Source organism: Oryzias latipes, chromosome 22 (genome assembly GCF_002234675.1).
Source record: "Oryzias latipes chromosome 22, ASM223467v1".
Lineage (NCBI taxonomy): Eukaryota > Metazoa > Chordata > Actinopteri > Beloniformes > Adrianichthyidae > Oryzias > Oryzias latipes.
In genome coordinates this window covers 24468188-24488246 of record NC_019880.2, presented here as the reverse complement: position 1 = coordinate 24488246, position 20059 = coordinate 24468188, and the positions used below count along the sequence as shown (strand labels likewise).

At 41.2% G+C, this 20059-nt stretch overlaps 1 protein-coding gene across 1 annotated transcript; it reads left to right on the top strand.

Moving 5' to 3' along the window:
- Nucleotides 1-3868: 3868 nt before the first annotated feature.
- Nucleotides 3869-16776, top strand: LOC101155315 (leucine-rich repeat, immunoglobulin-like domain and transmembrane domain-containing protein 3). Its single transcript, XM_023951953.1, has 5 exons — nucleotides 3869-5434; nucleotides 9643-10017; nucleotides 10113-10198; nucleotides 15945-16238; nucleotides 16478-16776. Exons 1-5 carry the CDS (start codon nucleotides 5325-5327, stop codon nucleotides 16774-16776), a joined length of 1164 nt encoding a protein of 387 aa, XP_023807721.1. The 5' UTR covers nucleotides 3869-5324.
- The last annotated feature ends 3283 nt before the right edge of the window (nucleotides 16777-20059 follow it).

Here is a 20059-nt window from a genome sequence, read left to right as displayed (position 1 = left end):
CATTCATTCATTTCTATCACCATCCAACGAGGCCCAAAGCGCTGTACACAAGGTCAAACCGGTACAATTCAAGTCAACAGCTCATGTAGGTTTTGAAAGTGTAATTTGATTACCTAAAGCAGGGGGGTCAAACTCATTTTCACTGAGGGCCACATCAGCATAGCGGCTGTCCTCAAAGGGCCAGATATAACTTATACATGTAACTAAATGTAATGAAAAATAAATGTAACTAATTAATGTTGAATAACTTATTATTTATTTATTATAACTTTTTAAAGTGACAATAATAGTCACATAGAAAACACATGTTTGCTTGTTCCTCTAGCATAAATCCTTTTAAATTTCTTGTTAGGTTATATGGACAGTGTTTGAGTCCTAATGTATAGTTACCCAATCCAATATTTCAAGTCTGATTCCCCCTAGATATGAATAAATACACACCAATTTTTTATTTATTTAAAGACATTAAAAACTGTCATGCTCTTGGGGGCCACATAAAACCTTAAGTTTGACACATGTGACCTAAAGCCTAAAGTCATTCGTTGAATTTGCTGCATTAGGAGATCATATTAACAGAAACAAAAGCTATTCCAATTAAAAACATCGTAATAGGTGTACATTTTAACACATGACCCCTTATTTTGTAGCAGTTCTTGCATCCATTGAACTTGTGAGTTTTTGGAGAGTTACTGCTTGAATTTTTTGCAGGGTGTCAGAATAGCGTCCCAGAGTTGTCATGTGAATGTGAACAGCCTCCCACCCTCAGAGATATTTTGATTGAGGATGCTCCAAAGGTTATCAATAGGATTGGGTCAGAGGAGGATGGGTGCCACAACATCAGTTTATCTCCTTTCATGCCCATAGCAGCCAATGATGCAGAGGTATCCCTTGCAGCATGAGATGATGCATCGTCATGAAAACTCATCAGTTAACAAGACTGTTTGAAAAAGGGTCTTCATGTACTTCTGGGTCCACTGCAGCCGTTTTTGCTTGCAAGTGTTGTTTAGGGGTAGCAGAAGGTTTACTTAGAACTGCAAACCTCTGAAGCATCCTACACCTTTGTGTTAGTGGGACCCCGGAGACACCAGCAGCTACAAATATGTGCTTGTACTTGGTAATGGTATTTTAGCAGCTGTTCTTTTATTCCGATGTATTTGTCTGGCAGAAACCTTCCTCGTTCTGCCTTCATCTACACCAGGGATCCCCAAATCCAGGCCTTGAGGGCCAGAAACCCTGCCTTATTGGCTGCTGATCACCTGGATCAGGTGTGTTTAGCCAAATAAGGAGCCTCAATGGCAGGTTGGTTGGAAAACATGTAAGACACCTGCCCTAGAGGCCTGGATTTGGGGACCCCGATCTACACCAACCCGTCTGTGCGCTGAATTAGCCACAAATCTCTTATTAGTACGATGATCACACTTAAGTTTTTGTTAAATATCCAAGGTTTGCATACCTTGTCCAAGGCATTTAACCAGTTCCCTTTTGAGCACCAGAAAGCTCCTGTTTCCTTCCCATAAATTGTTGGTCTGTTTAATAATGTGGAACATCCTTGTTTAGTAGTTTTCCTCTAATTGAACTCACCTGCCAAACTAATTATTACAGCTATCTGTGATTGATACATTATTGTATAGTTCCAGTGTGAAGTCCTCAGTTTTGACGCTCCTGCAGCTCTCCTCGTTAATCCAACGATCCAATAAAAATCCTACGGTAGCGGCAGGAAGCGGCTTTTGCAGCAAGATGACTGAGGGCGTACCAGATCATCATGTGAATGAACGTGAATACGATGGATGCTTTTGTGCTTTTTAAAATAAATAAATCTGTTCTCTAAACATCCTGCGTGTCTTCAATGCAATTTAATGAGACAAAGACAGACAGAAATGTGAAGGTATCTGCTGTAAATCTATGACGTAAATTAATAACAGGATAAATGATCGGCTAGTTAGTTAGCATGTATCCTTATAGCCTTCGAATGTAAAGCGACTGACTGCTAAAGTTAATAAAAGACAAGTCCTGAATATTATTATTCCTATTCGACCCTAAACTTCAATATCAGCTGTCTGTCAACAGACCAGCCAGTTGCCCAAATGCCGGCATACATGATCAGAGAGCTCTGCGGCGGAGCTAGTAGTAGCCTAGCAGGAGCTATCGTATGACAAAGCAGCCTAGTTATCATAAATCTTTTGATATTTTTCTTATATTCATTGAGACAGTAATAAAGTGATCATTTTTGTTTTTCATGTTCCTTTTTTGAACAAATGTGGGTCACAGAGACACGGAAGTTACCGCTGAAAGCGGCTTTTGCCGGCGTACAGAGAGCATATCCGCGTGAAAGACTTATGACGTGAATAATTATTGCGTTCGAACGGATTAATTATTGCGTTCGCACGAGTTAATCATTTCGAGGGAACGGAATTATATCTTGTGGGAACGGAATAGTATTTTGTGCGAACGAGATAATAATCTGTGGGAACAAGATATATTTTAATATCTTAATGTCAGGACACGGGCTCCGTAAAATCCACATTCCAAAAGTAAAAGAAAAAATCTTTAATTCCTTTTCTTCAGACTGAAAAATGAAAAATAATCCACAGTGAATTTAGGGGAAAAACTGAATTTTAAAGAAAATGTGTAAATTAACAGGAAGAACTTTGCGAGGTCAAAAAACTGTTTGACTCCGTCCCCAAATTGACCCTGACATGAATCTGCTACGTGACAACCAGTGAACCACAGAGAAAACCCCTGGCTCCCCCTAGTGGCGGTAAACAGAATAACAAACTGAAGGCAAAGTGGTCATCTCTGGCATTAAGGCTTCTACAATTTTCATCCATTGGTTTAATTGAAAAACAAAGAATTTTATCTTTTTGAAACTTAAATACAATTTGTATAACAATTTGGAAGCCGTTGTACAAGTAAGAATGAAAAAGGTGAGATGCAGATGTGTCAGACAGATTTTTTCAAACCCCTCAAATCTTGCAAGGAACCCATTAGTGCTGTTCAAGTGATGAGTGCGTGCTCCTTGAGGTGCAGCCTTATTGTTTGAATTGGGGAAATTAGAAAATAAGAGAATTGTTTATGTTAGCATCCTACAGGGGTCCTATGGGCACTTTTGTTTCTCCTGCATACCCCATGCATTCAGCATTTGTCAGTAATCACACCTAACTAACGACTAGAGTGTGGCTTAAGGGCGGCTGAACGGCAATTCAATAAGGAGAGACCTTAAGGATGTGAATAATAAAGATTTATTTGTGATACAAAAATGTGTATGAAATAGTCCATAGTTTTTTGGCGGTTAGGCTCTGTGATGATGATCATGTTTATATACCTGTTAGATAAGCTTGGACCGTATGGATAAACCCCAGAGCCAAGATGTTAATGGTGGTAGAGGCCAGTCCACGAGATAGTAGTGGTCCAGGTGGAGAATGGGGGGGGGGAGGAGGGCCAGCAAAACTGCCTAGAATGTAGAGAGATAAACCTCCATGAATTTAAAAGCAGATATGACTGATTGGCTGTGATAAGAAGGCTGGGAATTTAGCTATTGGTTTAGAGTGAAGGCTTGCTTGATGAGTGGCGTGTTGAGTGACACAAGAACCCAACCTATCTGGAAGTGAGGTAGAGTTTTCTTATTGAAATTGCTCCAAAGCAGTAGTCATAAGTGCACGTAACTTAGATTAGCCTTATGAATACTTCACAATACACTTATCACACACATGATAATGGTTCTCCATTTTCACAATGTCTCTTAAGGTGGTTGCAGGAACATCAAGGGAACTTTAAGACACACTTGCACTCCCCTTTTGATGTGGCCATTCCTCCCTACAACCCTCCATGGGCCTGGACCCCAGTCCTTGTACATTTGAACCACCGTCACTAAGGTTTTAGTCACTCATGAGTTTATCAATTTTTATCCAGATTTAAGAAAAGTTTGCAAACTTTTTTAGCTAACTCAGGAAAAGTTAGCAATACTTGACAACATTTATGTCATGATTCGAAGAACGAAACAGACCCAGATGCTGGAACCCGGAAGGAAACTCAGGAGAAGAAGTTTGAAACAGATTTATTTTCCACAACGGATTTTAAGGACGAGTCTTGAAGAGGTTCGAGTTTGTAACTAGGAATTATTCGACCAGAGGCTGGAGTCTTGGCGTGGCGAGAGCTTTGGCGTGGCTGGAGACATGACATGACATGACTGGAGTCGTGGCTTGACAGGAGTCTTCGCGTGGCTGGAGATAGGAAGCGTGGAGTCGGACCAGATTGCTCTTGAGAGGGTAAACCCAAGTGGACACTCGTGGGAAAAGGCCCTGAAGATGAGGCGAAGAGACAAGGTAAGTAAAGCATTTACTTGAGAGCCGAGACAAAACTTGGTGACCAGACTAAGCACCATTAGGGGCAACGAACCGGCGATGAATGCTTGAGCTGGATCTCCTTAAGAAGGCTGGTGGTAGATGAGGTGAGTGTCCACAGCTGGGTCCAATCAGGAAGGCAAAGCAGAAAGGGGAGGGGGGGGACTGCCATAGGCGACATGACAATTTAAAGCTAACAATGGATTAAGGTTGTTGGCATTCAAAAAAGTATACACTATATTTCTATTGACTTTATGCTTCTCTTTTAGTTCCTGGAATAATGTAAAGGTTTTATAAATGATTGAGTGTTCCAGTTGTCTCATGGCTTTGTCCTCCCAAACTGAAAACTTTAACATTATTGATGAGGATATCTGGATCATTCCATTTGGTGTCAGGCTTCTCAGTATCAGTCGAGGCTCTGACAGTTGGAGAAACTGCCACCTAGCTGTAAAAGTACTTATGAATCAAATCTATTGCCTTTATTAGTTTTGCTGACAGTAAATGGCAGATCTGACAAATTGATCACATGAGATCCACTCATGAATTTATAACATTTATCTAATAAAAATGTGTTTCCAACTTTAAAATACTTGCACCAGTTAGTAAAATGTTTGGTCAAAAAATGTTAAATGTTTACTAAATAATAAGAGGGCTTTTAAAAATAAAAACTAGATTTTTATGTTGGTGTTTCAAAATCTGTTGGAACATTGAATAAAATAACTGTCAATTTCTCAACGGGTCCAGTCGTAATTAAACCAGATGAAATGATTCTCAGAGCGCGATCGAGGGCTGAATTGTTATCAAGGCTCCGTAAGTCCAAAGGGATCTCTGATGCTGTTGATCCGATAGTGAGGCGAGAGATTACACCCTGCTGTTAAGGCGAGTAATCCCAGCTAATCTGACATTCTGTTTCACTCTGCAGTGTCTGGAGAAAACACTGAGGCACGGAAGGACCTTTATGAACTCAGATTTGTTTGATGGAAGATGCTCCTGCTGATTCTCCTTTACCTTGTGCTGTCTGGTGTGGTGAAGGTCTGCCCCTGTCCAGCCTCGTGTGTCTGCATGAATGGAAGCCCTGGAGCAGCAGATCTCAGGTGATGCTTTTTATATTTGTCTGTTTCTGAGCACAGCTGTTAGATGATTGACTAAAAAAATCTTGGATGCTTTCCCCCCACGGTCACTTTTCCGTCTTTGGGCTTAGATGATCAGCCATGACAGATCCAGGTGCTGCAGTCAGGCTTTGCTTTTTTTTAACCAAAAACGGTGACAGTATTAAGCAAAAAGCAACAGCTGTAAATTAGGATAATGGGACAACGAAGAAGAGGAGCGAGAACCTTTATCAGAAAGATCTGTGGATTTTTGGCCGGCTGCACCGAGTGTTTTATGAGATCGCATTTAAATGAGCATCATCACTTCACCAATATGCACCAGTATGATGGTGTAGTTGAGCTAGAGCGAGGGTCAGCAACCTTTACTATCAGAAGAGCTCTTTGTCCTGTCATCGCCTGAAGAAGAAAGAGTCATTATACTGAATCATTATTTGACCTAACATAACCCCAGAATGCAACAGAAACATGGAGAGTGTGTTTGGGCCCGTCATAAGACGAACTCTGAAATATTCAACTTATTCTGGGATCTTTCAACAGTGTAACCTGAAAATAAAGAGGAGCCCAATTTAACTGAAACTTTAGGGACTGCTGGCATAAATGTCAGGCAGTCATTAGAGAATCCAAATGGAAATACTTGTGGGACAGTAATGTGTCATTAAGACTTTACAGTCTGCCTTCATTAGGGGCTCTCCTGGTCTTTCTTACATTACAATGCTCCAGTTTATGTCCCCTGACAGTTTTTTTTAACTTGCTGGATTTTGTGTTTTCCTTACAAGGGGGGGGGGGGGGGTTGATATTTCCAGCCCTTGTATTCTTCGCCCTCATTTTGACCCTCCTTTGCTTCTTTTTTCTATGAACAGGTATGCTTTAACATGCTTTTGTTCAACTTCACCGTAGCCAACCTAGCCTTAATCTCAAAGCTCCCAGTAGTTTTAAGTCGTTCTCCAAAAGGCTGTCTAAACTTTTACAGAGGATGGCACAAGTTGTTAGTGACCTTTCTAGGAAATTACCCACTTGAGGGTATACAGTCTTGTTTTAAAACATAACTCTTCTTTGTGTTCTTATTGCCATTGATAGTGGTAGACTCTAGACAATGGGGTCACTCTGAAAGAGGGAGGTCATGGGTTCAAAACCATGGTTGGGTCACATCAAAGATGCTTAAAGTGAGATCCAAAACCTTCCTGCATGAAACTTAGCATTGGGGACTTGATTGGGGGATCAAACCACCAAATGTTCCCAAGTGACTGCAGCTCACCATTCCCCCAGGGGATGGGTCAAATACACAATTCACAAACCCAGGTGTGTTCCAACTGATGGCACTTAAACTTTTTGCTTCTCTTTAATGCGGGGTTCCACAGGGCCCTGACTGAAAATCTCCCAGCTGTTTCTAAATGGGGAAATGAAACCTGACGTCACATTAAAGTTAATTCTACATAGCTCAACAGTGTTCCAATGATGACTGATTGTGCAGGATAAAGTAAAGTGAGAGTTTTGTAGAGTCCACCAACCTGCCTACCAGAAAAAAATATCATCATATCTTGCACGGGACGCGGTCCTGTGCCCATGCAGGCAGACCAATTCTTTTCATTTCTTGTTGGTCTTGAGCCAGCAGCTCTGCATCTTCCACAACAACTTTGTGTTGCATCAGATCTGCTGCAATGATATCTAGCAAGTGGGTGCAAGGATTGCCTTGTGGTCATCTACAGCCTGCAGCTCTTGGGTCAAACAGGAGGATGGATTTTGTAGGGTGGTCAAACCTTAGGTGAAGGACATGGTCAAACCAGGCATGATGCTTGGTGTGGGCAGGTATGGGTTTTTAGCGCTTTGTTGAAGTCACACTGAGGTCATTTGGTGTTCTCCATGGTTCTTAGAGCTATAGTATCAACTAAAACTGCTCCTGTTGCCAATGTCATGTTTAGAGGTCATGTCTATGAACCATACAGCAGGATGGGTAGTACTGCTGAGTTATAAACTTGAAGCTTTATCTAATGTGAGATGGTTTGATGCTACCAGTGGTTTCCAGGTAGACTACAGGACTGATCCTGCAATGGTTCTTCTGCAAAAAATCTCTGGCTTTAGGTCTTTATTATCTCAACTGTATAGTTGCTGAGCTGGAGGGTCAGGACCATCACGAACATAAATGAATTTGGTCTTTGTCCAGTGGTCTTTGTCCAGTTGGAGGCCAAGTTTCTCTGCCTCTTTACTGAAAAGATAATGTGTCTCTCAGCTGACAGTGGGATGGAGTGAACAGGATGGTTTTGTCACATTTTCCAGGTCAGTCAGGTGGTAATTGCCAAAAGACACTCCGGATACTCGCTCGCAGACTTGGCACATCAGATAGTCTAGTTGAAGAAGTCAGAAGCCACCACACAGCCTTGGTGAACACCACTAGAAATGGTAAATCAATCAGAGTCTCTGCCGTTTACACAGACACAACTCACCACACTGCTGTTGACCAGCTTGAATAGGGAAACAGTCTTAGGTGGTGCTTCACGGCTCTATATTCCAAATGTGATATTCCAAAATGATATTCCTAAATGAATGGCATACAGTATCAAAGGCGGCCTTTGGATCTATGAACCCAATGTAAAAATAGCAATCTTTTATGGTATTTATAGGTCTTTTCTATGAGCAGACGGATGGCTGAGATGTGATCTGTTGTGGAGCAATTGGGCATAAAGCCAGCATGCTGGGGACGGCGGCTGCCTTTGATGGCTGGGAGAGCATGCGTAAGCAAGCTTCTGGTGAGGATGGAAAGAAGCGTAGAGCTTCTGTGATTGTGATGAGCCTGTCACCATTATGTTTCCAGTAGACTGGAAAAACCCCTCTGGTCCAGATACCAGGAAACCTCTCTGTCTCCTATACCTTATTAAAGATTTGGGTTAGCCACTCCACCATGCCGTCTCCACCTGGCTTTAACATTTCAGTGGTTGCAGCATAGATACCAGGGGATGTCCTGTTGTCGAGATGTCTTGGTGCAACTCTGACTTCCTTGGGTACAATGGGGTCTGTGTTGCAGGCATAGCTGGGGACAGCAGTGTTTGTGGTTGTTGAACTGGTGGAATTAACTGCAGATATATAGCGCTGCAAAAAAGAGACTGAAGTGTTCTTTCTAGCTGGAGGCAGTTTTCCTCAGTCGTAATGAGATTGCCATCACAGTTTTTCACCGGAGCTGACTGGATGCACAAGGTTTTTACGGGATTGGTGCAGCAGACTGAAGACACGGCTCATATTGTTTTTTGCTGCAGAGTCTGGGTTTGGGCTTTTCCATGCCAACTTTTCTTTGTCCTCTGCCATAGACCCATCACACCGATGGTTCAGCTGGTGGATCTACATCAGTTTGCCTCTGAGCTGGACCTCACATTGCTGTTGGATGATCTGACATGTCAGCTCTGACATTCATTATTTTCTCAGGGAGCGTCAAGAGCCTCCAAGGACAATTGTGGCTGTTTTGTAAGTTATCATTCTCTGGATTGTCAGTACACACAAGCCTCCTTGCAATGACAAGGCCAGACCCCTAAGGGCAGGGATCTCATACTCCAGACCTTAGGGCTGGCCTCATGCTGTTTTTTTTTTAGATATCCTGTCTCATCAGATGCTGCTGATTACCTGGATCAGGTGTGTTTAGTCAATAAGGAGCTTCAATGGCAGGCTAGTTGGAACACATAGGGAACAGTCCCTTGAAGCCTGGGGTTTGAGGAAAGCACTAACAAGATACAACAAAAACAAAGCACCCTAATAAGGCTCAGATTTCAGCTGCAATAAAATAATAAGTAAAAATGATTTACCCCTGCCTCAACGTTGGCATAGGTAGAGAATAAAGCAAATGACATCAAAAGCCTATTTTAAAAACCAGACTGCAAATTCTCCCTAACGGGAAATGCTTCCTTCTGAATCCAACCTCCAGTGGACATTTGAGAAAATGCAACATTTGGTTCTTCGGGCTTTGCTTCAAATTTAGGAATGAAAGGTGGGGGCTTGAAATAAAAAAGGCTAAAAACAAAGTATAGTTCAAAAGATGAGGTGCTGGGCCTGACTTAAACTGAGCTGCACTTGATAATAGCACCAATATAAATGTTTTGAAAAATTCTGAGCTTTTTGAAGTTAAGCACTAAGGACTTTTTTTCTTCTTTATAACTTTTTTACACATCAAAGTACAAAAGTTGTCTTTCTTTTTGTGTTGACTATGGCAGGATGGTGCAGTGTGGTGACCCCGGAATGTCAACAATACCAGTTAGTGTCCCAGCAAACACATTCAAACTCTGTCTTGAGAAGACCCGTATCTCCAGAGTGCCCAGGGCAGCCTTCTTCAATTTGTCAGAGCTGCGGTTTTTATGGCTGACCTACAACTCCATCACATCCGTCCACCCCAGCAGCTTTGTCAACCTGAAGGCTCTTAGGGAGCTGCGTCTCGATGGAAACCTCCTGACTGCCTTCCCATGGGAGGGGCTTAGGGACATGCCCCGCCTACAGACACTGGTACTCCACAACAACCGTCTGTCCAGCCTTCCACCTCAAGCTGCTCTTTTTCTTCCAAACATTACCTACCTCGACCTGTCCAGTAACAGGTGGGTCACACTCCTCTTTATAATAAACAGATTAAAAACCTTTCTCAGCATCAAATTGTTCGAGTCACACCTTCAGATTGTTCCTCTTTCCTCAGGCTGACAATATTACCAGCTGAGCTTTTGGACTTATGGTTTCCTCTTCCAGGACTTCAAGAAGGACCAGTTCAAAGAAAAATTCTGGGTAAAGTAGAATGCAGATTAAGAAATCTTAATAATCTTATTTGGTTCTGGGGCAAAGAAATTATTTTAGTTAAAGGAGGGAGTGAGAAGGATGCAGAGGATAGAGATAGATGGAACATCGCTGTGGAGAATCCTAAGGGGAACAGCTGAAGGGTAAGGAGGAAGAAGAAATAATGATGAGGAACCTTAAGTAAGTAGTAGGTAAGTAACTTTTATTGTTTATTTTATTTTGGACAAGTGAAAACAAGTGTAGAATAAAAAAGTAAGACAAAAACCATATAAAACAAGAAAATCATATAAAAGAAGACAAGACAAAATTATATAAAAAACAAGTCCATAAGGGAGTGAGAAGAAGAAAAATCTTATAAACTCTCACCCCCCCTTACCTTAAGTCCTTACTTTTCCTAACTAAACCCAGTACTCCCTCCATCAAAGTCCAGTGTCCTACCCAAGTGTATATTTATTTATTTCCAAAAACACCCAAATGAATAACAAAGGGCATCTTCTAAGCATGCAGATTTACAAATGCTGATGTTCTGCATTGTTTGTATTTGTACATGTTTATCAATGATTGAAAAAAACTGTTGAGTTGGTTTGGGTCATCGAACATCTTAGATGGGGTGAACATTCAAAGACTGAACTCCCAAAACTCCACAGGCATCTTATTTGAATTGAGCTGATGAGTTGTGGATGATTATGCCTGTGATTAAATGCAGAAACAAATGAATACAATGATACATCATCCATTGTTGGTTGAAGATGATAAAACATACGTCTATGATGAATCCACTTAGCTGGACATGGACTGATCTGTGGTAGCAACTCACTGTGGTAAACCATGAACACATGGCAGAAGGGAAGAGACAATAGACTAGCACAAGAGGAAAGCAGAGACAAGACTTAAATACAGACAGGACAGACAAGACACAGGTGAACATGATCAGGAGAGATTGGGACCAGGGAAGTAAAACTCAAAAGCATGACAAAACAGGAAACCTTTCAAAAATAAAACAAGAAACAGAACTCAAACATGACACAACAAGCAAAAACCAAGAGAAAGAAACCCAAACCATGACATTTGAGCTGTAAAATGCTCTACTAGATCATAAAATTTTAGTAATTGTGATTGTATGAATAATTTGTTTGTGTGCTCAAGGTAATTGACTTTGTGTACGATTCGTATTGCTCTCTTTTGAAGTATTGAAAGTGAATTTAACGTTGTTTTATAGTTGTTCCCCCAAACCTCTACACAATAAGAAAAATATGGTAAGACCAATGAACAGTTTAACAACAACAGTGATTTTTGGTCCAGAACCAGTTTTGCTTTATTCAACCCAGAAATACTTCTGGATATTTTATTTTGCAACTACGGGTACCTAATATGTGCTTTTAAGGTTAGTTTTTCATCAACTATAACCCCAAGAAATGAATTTTCATAAATTCTTTCAATTTTCACCCCATTTATGCGCATGTCAATGTTAATATTTTTACCCTTATGGTGACCAAATAACATCATTTTTGTTTTACTTAAATTTAGTGGAAGTTTATTTACATCAAACCACAGCTTCCGTTTTTCCATCTCCTTCTTAACAATTTCTACGAGTTGCTGCAGATCATCCCCATCACAAAATGTTTTGTGTTGTCAGCAAATAAAACTAAATGTAATTTATTAGAAACCTTACATAAATAATTTATGTATAAAATAAATAATATTGGTCCCAGAACCAACCCCTGAGGGACACCACAAACAATGTCCAAACATTGGGAACTTACCTTTAGGAAATATTTGGACAGTGACAATAGTTTTGCTAGTTATAGTTGTTCAATTAAACCTATTTAGGACACAATTATATACCGTAGTCAATATGGACTTAAAGTTCAGACTCTAAACTGTGATTTGAGAGTATTCACATCTAAATTGAAGGAAGGATTTTGGAATGACAGCTTTTTAAAGACCCACTCCAATGAAGATTGAGTTTTTAACATATTCTTGTAGCATTTTTCTCATGATGGAGGACACAGAGATTAAAACTACATTTCTGAGTATTTCTTTATTCAAATCGTAATGTATCAGGAGCAGATTAATACATACGGTTTGAAAAAGCTCAGGTTTGTGATAGAGGTTTCTGCTCCAATTCTGATGCATCCGCTTGCAGACAAATAGATCCATGGACGTCTTTGTTTTCCTTGTCTGAGCTGGAATCTGGATCAAAACTGTGCGACGGGGTAGCCCCTGATATCGCTCACCATCAATTTTTTTTACACTAATGTCAACTTGGGGGTGTGCGAGGTTTTAAGTTAGTGGGACAGGATGTAAACAAAGGAATGTTGGGACATTATTGTAGGATTACTTCCGCTGCAACAGCCACAACCCAGAGGTGAATTTCTGATGAACTCCGGCCGCTCTGCTGAACATATGTCTTAAAAAATCAGAGTTTTTTTTAATTTTGGCTAAAAAATGGCATCATCATAATTATAAGACCACTGGGAATGATATGACAACATGCATAAACGTAATTGGAGTGGGACTTTAATATTTTATCACCTCTTTTTTTAAGGGACCAAAAGTAATTGGACATTTGAAATGGTTAGTACAAAAGGGGCCCAAGTCCACAATTTTTCAAAATAGAGATATTATATCTTCTATGGTCTTCAAGGGAAAAGCTATCTGATTATGTGCAAAAAAGTCCAAAGTCCGTAGTAACGTATTGACTATGCTTGACATTTAAAATGCATTAAGTGCAAAATTCCTGGACTTGGCCTCTCTTGCATGGGTTTTGCTTTGTCCCACAGATGGCAGCACTAGTTATCCAATATGGCAGCACCCCTGTTTAATTCAAGAAGAGCCCAAGTCCAGAGACTTTAGTTTGCTAGTCCTCTGAAATGATAAAAGTGAGGTGCTTCATATTATAGCATTTGTAAGCCATGAACTGGTGCTAAATCTGGGTAAAGTATTAATCATTTGGTGTAGCCTCCCCTTTAAGCTATGCAATTGAAATCATTTCCTGGAAATGAACTGACCAATTCAATTGACTCAGAGGTCATCTGGTCAAAGGAACTCTCCATGAAGGTAAAACAGATCCTCCTGAGGCTGGAAAAACAAAGAAATCCATCAGAGAGATAGCAGAAATGTTAGTGGTCTGGTACATTCTGAGAAAAAAGACTGCACTGGTGAGCTTTAGAACTCAAAAAGACCTGGACTTCCACAGAAGACAACAGTGGTGAATGATCATAGAATCTTTTCCATTGGGAAGAAAAATGCTTTCAAAAAATTCACTCAAGTGAAGAACACTCTCCCTAAAGTAGATGTGTCAGTATATAAGTACATAAGAGGAGACTTCATGAGCTGTTTCAATTCTTTCTTTCATTCTGATAGGGATTGATCTTAGTCTCCTCTGTCCAAAAAATACTGGTCCAACTGGTCTGGTTTCTTCAGGTGTTTTTGGCAGGGCCAGTTCTGGCCTTTCTGTTTTTGGGAGTGATTCATGGTTGGCATCTTGTGGGGAATCATTGGTATTTACTCACACGATCCACGTCTTCTTTAAAATATGGGGGATGTAGTGGGCAGACAGGGCATCCAATGGCACAGGGCCCCTGCGTTCTTTGATGGTGTGACAAAAAACAGAAGTAGCTGGATGAATTCTTGTCATGGCAACAGCTGCCCCGTCCTGACAGCTGCTGTTCGTCAGTGCTGATTCCCTCCATCTGCCTGCCTCCATATAAATTACTGCCACCCGGCTTCACCCGCCGCCGGAACGTTACGCTTTCAGCCCGACTACCAGCCTGCTTACCTGCCAGTCTTCACTCCCCGTGATCTCCTACATTTTTTCAACCCCTTGAATTAAACCTTTATGTCTACACTTCAATCCTGTTGTAGTTGTGTCCATTTAATGCCAATGTGGTGGCATGCAGAGCCCAAATCCTAAAAAATGTGATGTATACTGTCACTGTCCAAATATTTCTTAGCCTAACTGTAACGTCTGTAATGGTAATGTTTTGTTCTCCACATTTGGCCCCTTCCTGGGGAACAGAGAGCTGCAGTCACCATCACACTCGGGAACCTTTTGGTGGTTCAACACGCCATCCCAAGCCCTTTATGCTGAGTGTTAATCAGGGAGGCAGTGGGTCCAATTTTTGGTCTTTGGTAGGACCCATTAACTGTATAAGAGAACTGGATTCAGTGAGTATGACATCACCCATAGAAAATGACGAGCTTCCAGCTCCAAGTCAATTTAGTCGTCATTTTTACGTGATACAGATGCCGCCATGTTGGAACCAGATGATGTCAGTAAGCAGTGATTACTGACACAAGCCCCAAGTCTCAGAGTGGACTCTTTTCCAATAGATCACTGGGCCGGTAGATATAGAATGATCAAAGTCATTTGAATGATGACATCATTTCAGAAATAATATTCTTAAATTCCACATTTTTAACTTTTTGCATTTTAATTATATGTTAATTAATGACAAAAACCTGTAATTAGCTTGTCTTTCGTTACAGTGGATTATGAGCTCATCTAGAACAAGACAGTTAATAAGTAATGGCTTGTCAAAGCTGATTATGGCAGAGTGTTTGGTGTTTTTGCTGTAATGATAATAAAGATGTCGTCGGAACTTTAACTTTAAACAAGACTCCCAAGAGTTCTCTGTCTTTATGTGGTGGGGTTATAAGGGATTTGAACGGACACAATTATTAAACTCTGTTGTTGACAAATTAGTGTTAAAAAATTTGATTTAAGAAAAAACAATTAAGACTTGGAATCTCAAGGTCTTCAACAAGGTCTGAGATTTCTAAATAACTCTTCCAGGTCCAATCGATGATTCTTAGAAATGGTCATTCTGAGAAAAACACTTGTTATGCGATCTTTAGTCTTTCTCCTCAACCACTCACTTCTCTTGCTCTTTAAACTCCTCTAGAATCAAACTCAGATCAATTCAAAAACTAAAGTAACTTGATCACCATGCATGTGGATGAGTAAGACACATGGACAGGCTTTCTAGATAGAAATAGACCCCCTACCTAAGCCTTGCCGCAGACCTTGAATACCTTTTTAGGTTTCCGGTGTTCTCTGTTAACTGTAGCCTCTTTCAGCAGATTCCCAGAAGTTTAATCCATCACTTGTGGCTGTGCTGGGCACATAGTTGGTGGTTTGATTTCCAGGTCCTCCACACCGAGTCTTTCGGGGGTTGCGTGCATTTCTGTGGCGGCAAGAGTTTTTTGAGTAACAATAAAAGTGCAGCTATTTGACTTTAATGAGATGTATGTTGACAGAGGTGAGACGTCTGGGGTAGCGGCTGCAGCGGGTTAACACATCCACCGACTATTCTGCACAGTCAATTGGATCACACCAAGGTTTCATTCTTTACATCGAGCTGACTTAAATTTTCAGATTCTTTTTTTGAAATTGTTATTTTTTTATTTTTTTTTATTTACCTTCAGCAAATATCAGTAATTTAGTAAAGTACATCCATGAACCTTTCAGGTAAAGGGAAGTCTTTGAACACAACAATTTTCAGAATAGCTTTTTGTATTTCTATGAACGTTTAAATGAATTGTTTTGTACTTCCATGTTTCACTTCAGAAATGAAAGCATATTTATAAAAGTACCTTCAGACTGGCAACAGTGATACTAAACCGTGAAAGTTACTCAGTTTGAGAACCTGCTATCATAAAACCCGCTTGTCTTCACTCAGTCTCTTGTTGACATTAATCGCACGATTCCAAATGGTCTTGTCAAACTGTTTAGGTCTGCATGACAACCCCTGGCTGTGTGACTGCGAGATTTCCCTGCTGATTTCACTGTCGGCGTCTTTGGGGAGTTCTGTGGTTCTGATGGACCCGCTGCTGATGTGCAGCCGGTCGGTGGATCAGTCGGGGATGCTGCTCAGGCAGGTGGAGCTGTCTCGCTGCATGAGGCCGTCAGTCCAACCTGCCGCCACCAGTGTCACCTCCTCTTTGGGCAGCAATGTCCTTCTGCGCTGTGACGCCAGCGGCTACCCAACGCCAACCTTGACCTGGATCAAGACCTCCGCCTACACCGGTGAGCAGCACAGGCTCCATCTGAATGAAGAAGATAGGATGCGAAAACCTCAGGGCTCATTTTGTCATATTGTATTCTTTGCAGACTGTTGCCAGCAAGATGGGCTCCAAAAATCCAAACAGCTCCCAAAAATGTTGGACAGTTGTAAGTGGAATCTTTGTTTACAGTAACGTGTAAAGAGTTCATGCTTCTACATGAATACTGAAGATCGTCTGAAAACGTCTGTCTCTTTGTCCCAGTTATGCAGGAATCTCCTCGAGTTGGAGTCCGCTGGTCAATCATCAGTTTGAACGGGTTGTCCTACAGTGACGCCGGCGAATACCGCTGCCAGGCACGAAACATGGCCGGACTATCCGAAGCTCCAATTAAACTGAAAGTCATGGGAGCCACCAGACTTCTGCGCCCGCCGAGGAAAAATTCCAAACCCACTTTACCCAGAGTTCTACAGAGGAGCAGGAAGCCGAGCAAAACCCCAGCAGCTGCTGCCATCGAGAGCCGGATCAGCAAAGGTCTGCAGACTCAGCCTGAAGGATCCTGAGGTCCATGTTTGCTCCAACAACATCAGAGCCATGTGGAGACACAGACAGACACTCTGCTGATGTAGGAAAAGAAAACTGATCCGGGATTTACAGAAACAAAAGGACTGTATGCAGTCTGCAAACTGGTGTGTACAAATATGTGAAACTACTGTAGATACTTCAGTATGAGTATAATTGCAGCTGGATTTACAAAAATTAAGATTATTTATTTGTACTTTCCTGAGCAGCTGGATGATTAAGTTGGTACAGTGCAGGATTGGCGCATGGGAAATCATGGTTTGATTCCCAGGGGGCACAATGAGCCTCATCCAGTGTGGGTCCTTAGGCAAGACCCTTCAAACTACTGGCTAACTATGTAGCCACAGGGTGCCCAAGTCTGGGTCTCCCTGTGCCAGTCCCCAGCCTGGATAGAATACAGGGTCGTGTCATGAAGGGCATCTGGAGTAAAACCCTCTGCCAAAGCACCTGTGGATCAGTTCAACCTGATTCACTGTGGCATTCCAAACAGGAAGAATCCGCTAGCTCCTAGAAGTCCCATAGACTTCTATAAATAAGTCAGTCATTCTATTTGTCAGAATAACCATTCTTGCTCTGATACTCTTTTTAACATGTTCTTCATAATCCTCTTTTTTTCATAGTATTATTTGTAGTGAAAGTTGTTCAGGCTATAAACGGACCAATCAGATGCCTCAATAAAAGTATGTGGAGTCACATTTGAATGTCAGATTTTGTGCAGCCCACTTTCAAGTGGTGGGGATGTGGACTTCCAACAAGCTCACTCCTGGATGCCTTAGAAATGATGACTCAGACCGACTCAAACCAATCGCCTGTATTGCAAAAAAATGGACTTTATTTCGTTGGAGCCGTCCAGTGGCGGTTTTTGATATGGGCGATGTGGGCGGTCGCCCAGGGCGGCACTTCATAGGGGGCGGCATTTGCCGTGCCTGAGGTGTTACACATAATGTGCTACATACTATATTCAAAGAGGAAGCTTGGAGCTTTTAATTTGAAATTGCTTCAGCAGCCGGCCGACACTTAATGCTTTTATTTTGACACATCAGACTCTTAAGAATCTCTTCCTCCTATTTGCTCTTCACACTTATGGTGCAAAAAAAAAAGAATACCTCAGAGTGAAACAACGTAAAACAGGCACATGAAAAGGAATTAGGCAGAACAAACATCCGTGCTCAACCCAATTTCGAAAAAAGCAGCCAATGGAGATTATTTCCCACAATTCTTTGCACCGACACAGCAAACCCGATGCGCACGTGACCACCGCCCTCTGCTGCAAGACGCTTGCGGCCACACCTCTTTGCCGTAGTCTTTAGAACATAAGTCAAAAAACTCGAGAGGGGGGCGCAGCTCACCGGTGGCTGGCTGAATCACACTAACAGGTGATTGGGAGTCTTTTTCTGACAATCAACTCTGAGCCGCAGCTGCGCCTCCCGTCATAGAGACGGAGCCGCGTGTTTCAGAGGGAAGGGGAGGGGGAGGGGGGATGAGCGCAGACCATTTTTTATGGATTGAGGTTTTTTGGAGGATTTCTGCTGTTGGTGTTGCACAAATTTAGGGAAATGCCAAATATTTTTGGAGTAATCCCACTGATGAGTTCTAAGATTTAGTCTTTAATGTTTTATAAGACCTAAACATATTAATCACAATAAGTTTTATTTTTTTAGATCTAATCCCTCTGATATGCTTCACAAAGACACACACAGGACGTCACACATTAAGAAATTATTGCTAAAAATGAAGCAGGAGTCCAGCTCTAAAAAAAATGCTCTAAAAAATGATGAAAGAGCAAAAAAATGGAATTATTTGATATGTAATTTCTTATTATTATTTCCAGGCTTTCTTTGTTTTGTCCTGCAGCATCTTCATATTTGTATAATTTTGACAGAATATATTTCTATGGAGAACAAAATATTATAAGTTATTTAAGGTTTAACTGTAGTTATTCTGGATTAATGTTCCTATTTTTATTTTTATTCATATTTATGTTCAAAAAGTTCAGTTTAAAAGGTTTAAAAGTTTAGCTTTAGTGTGTTCAGTAAATGTTTATCTTCTTCTGCCCAAAACCTTAAGCGTGTTTTTAACTTAGGCCCCCTGTGTGACTGAGTTTGACCCCCCTGTAATACGAGTCTAGAAAATTCATGCATTTTTTGAGTAAAATGGCTAAATAGAAGATAGGGAACACAACAGGATGTTGTCAAATTTTGTATGTGTGCGGGGGGGGCGCTGGTGGGGTTACTCGCCCAGGGAGTAAGTTAGTGTAGAACCGCCACTGGAGCCGTCAGTCATTTTCTGTGGGTGACGTCACACTCAATTGATCCAGTTCTCTTATACTGTCAAAGGTTGATTCTCATTAGCATCACATGACCCAAAAACACGTAAGGGGGGCGTGGGGCTGCTGTGAACAAAGAAAAGTGTGCAGGGGGCACTGAGTCATCAAACACTGCAAAGAGAGAAGAAAAACTTCTGAGAAGTAAAAAGTGCAGAACAAACTCTACCACCAACAATAATTCATCAATATCTTGTGTGTCTCATATGTACAACAAACATGGTCTAAACATTCAAATCCAAGTCTTTTGTGTGACTTCAGAACATGACACATCCAGACTGACCTCTAAAACCAAGGTCTTCATAAACCTGTGTTCCTGACAAATGTCTAACCGGAAGGACCTATAGCTGCTTTTCTGTTTTTGAAACTTTCAAGAGTAAAATTGTAGTTTTTGACTTACCTGCTGATGACAAAGGCGAGTCTTGATCCTGGTTTTTTACCCATGAGTAGCCTGAGACGGTAGGAAACTGTTAATAAAAACCTGACGTAACATGGCTGTGAATAAACATTTCTCTCAGTGAGCAGTGTGTAGAGCAAAAGAATAAAATAAAAAATCTCCTACACACGTTTACCCTTGTGCTATCTTAGATGACCCCACCCTTACAGTGTCGTGTTCTCCCTACCATGACAAAGGTGGATAAAGGTGGAAAGATTTCATGTAATCCAAGGACACCAGTGAAGATCACAAATCATTGAAGAAAAAAGGTTCAGAGCACTGTCTAGTGGGTCTAGATGACCCAACTACCAACGTTAAAGTGCCTAGGATAGCACAAAGTTTACGGTGTCTACAAGCCAGAAGTTTAACAATGTGTTTGATTTTTTTAATTGATAAACCAATGATCCAATTATTAAAACCTGGCAGCTCTCCTCTGTTGCATTTGTGATTTTTTAAAATAACCTCCACCTTGTACGTAAATAATTTTTAAATATAAAGTGATAAA

What these genes read in the sequence shown, in the direction of transcription:
- LOC101155315 (XM_023951953.1), top strand. Translation starts at nt 5,325, where the DNA reads ATGCTCCTGCTGATTCTCCTTTACCTTGTGCTGTCTGGTGTGGTGAAG. An exon ending in CTCGACCTGTCCAGTAACAG is followed by an intron (nt 10,018 to 10,112) that starts GTGGGTCACACT and finishes CTCTTTCCTCAG; the next exon opens with GCTGACAATATTACCAGCTG. An exon ending in AGTTCAAAGAAAAATTCTGG is followed by an intron (nt 10,199 to 15,944) that starts GTAAAGTAGAAT and finishes CAAACTGTTTAG; the next exon opens with GTCTGCATGACAACCCCTGG.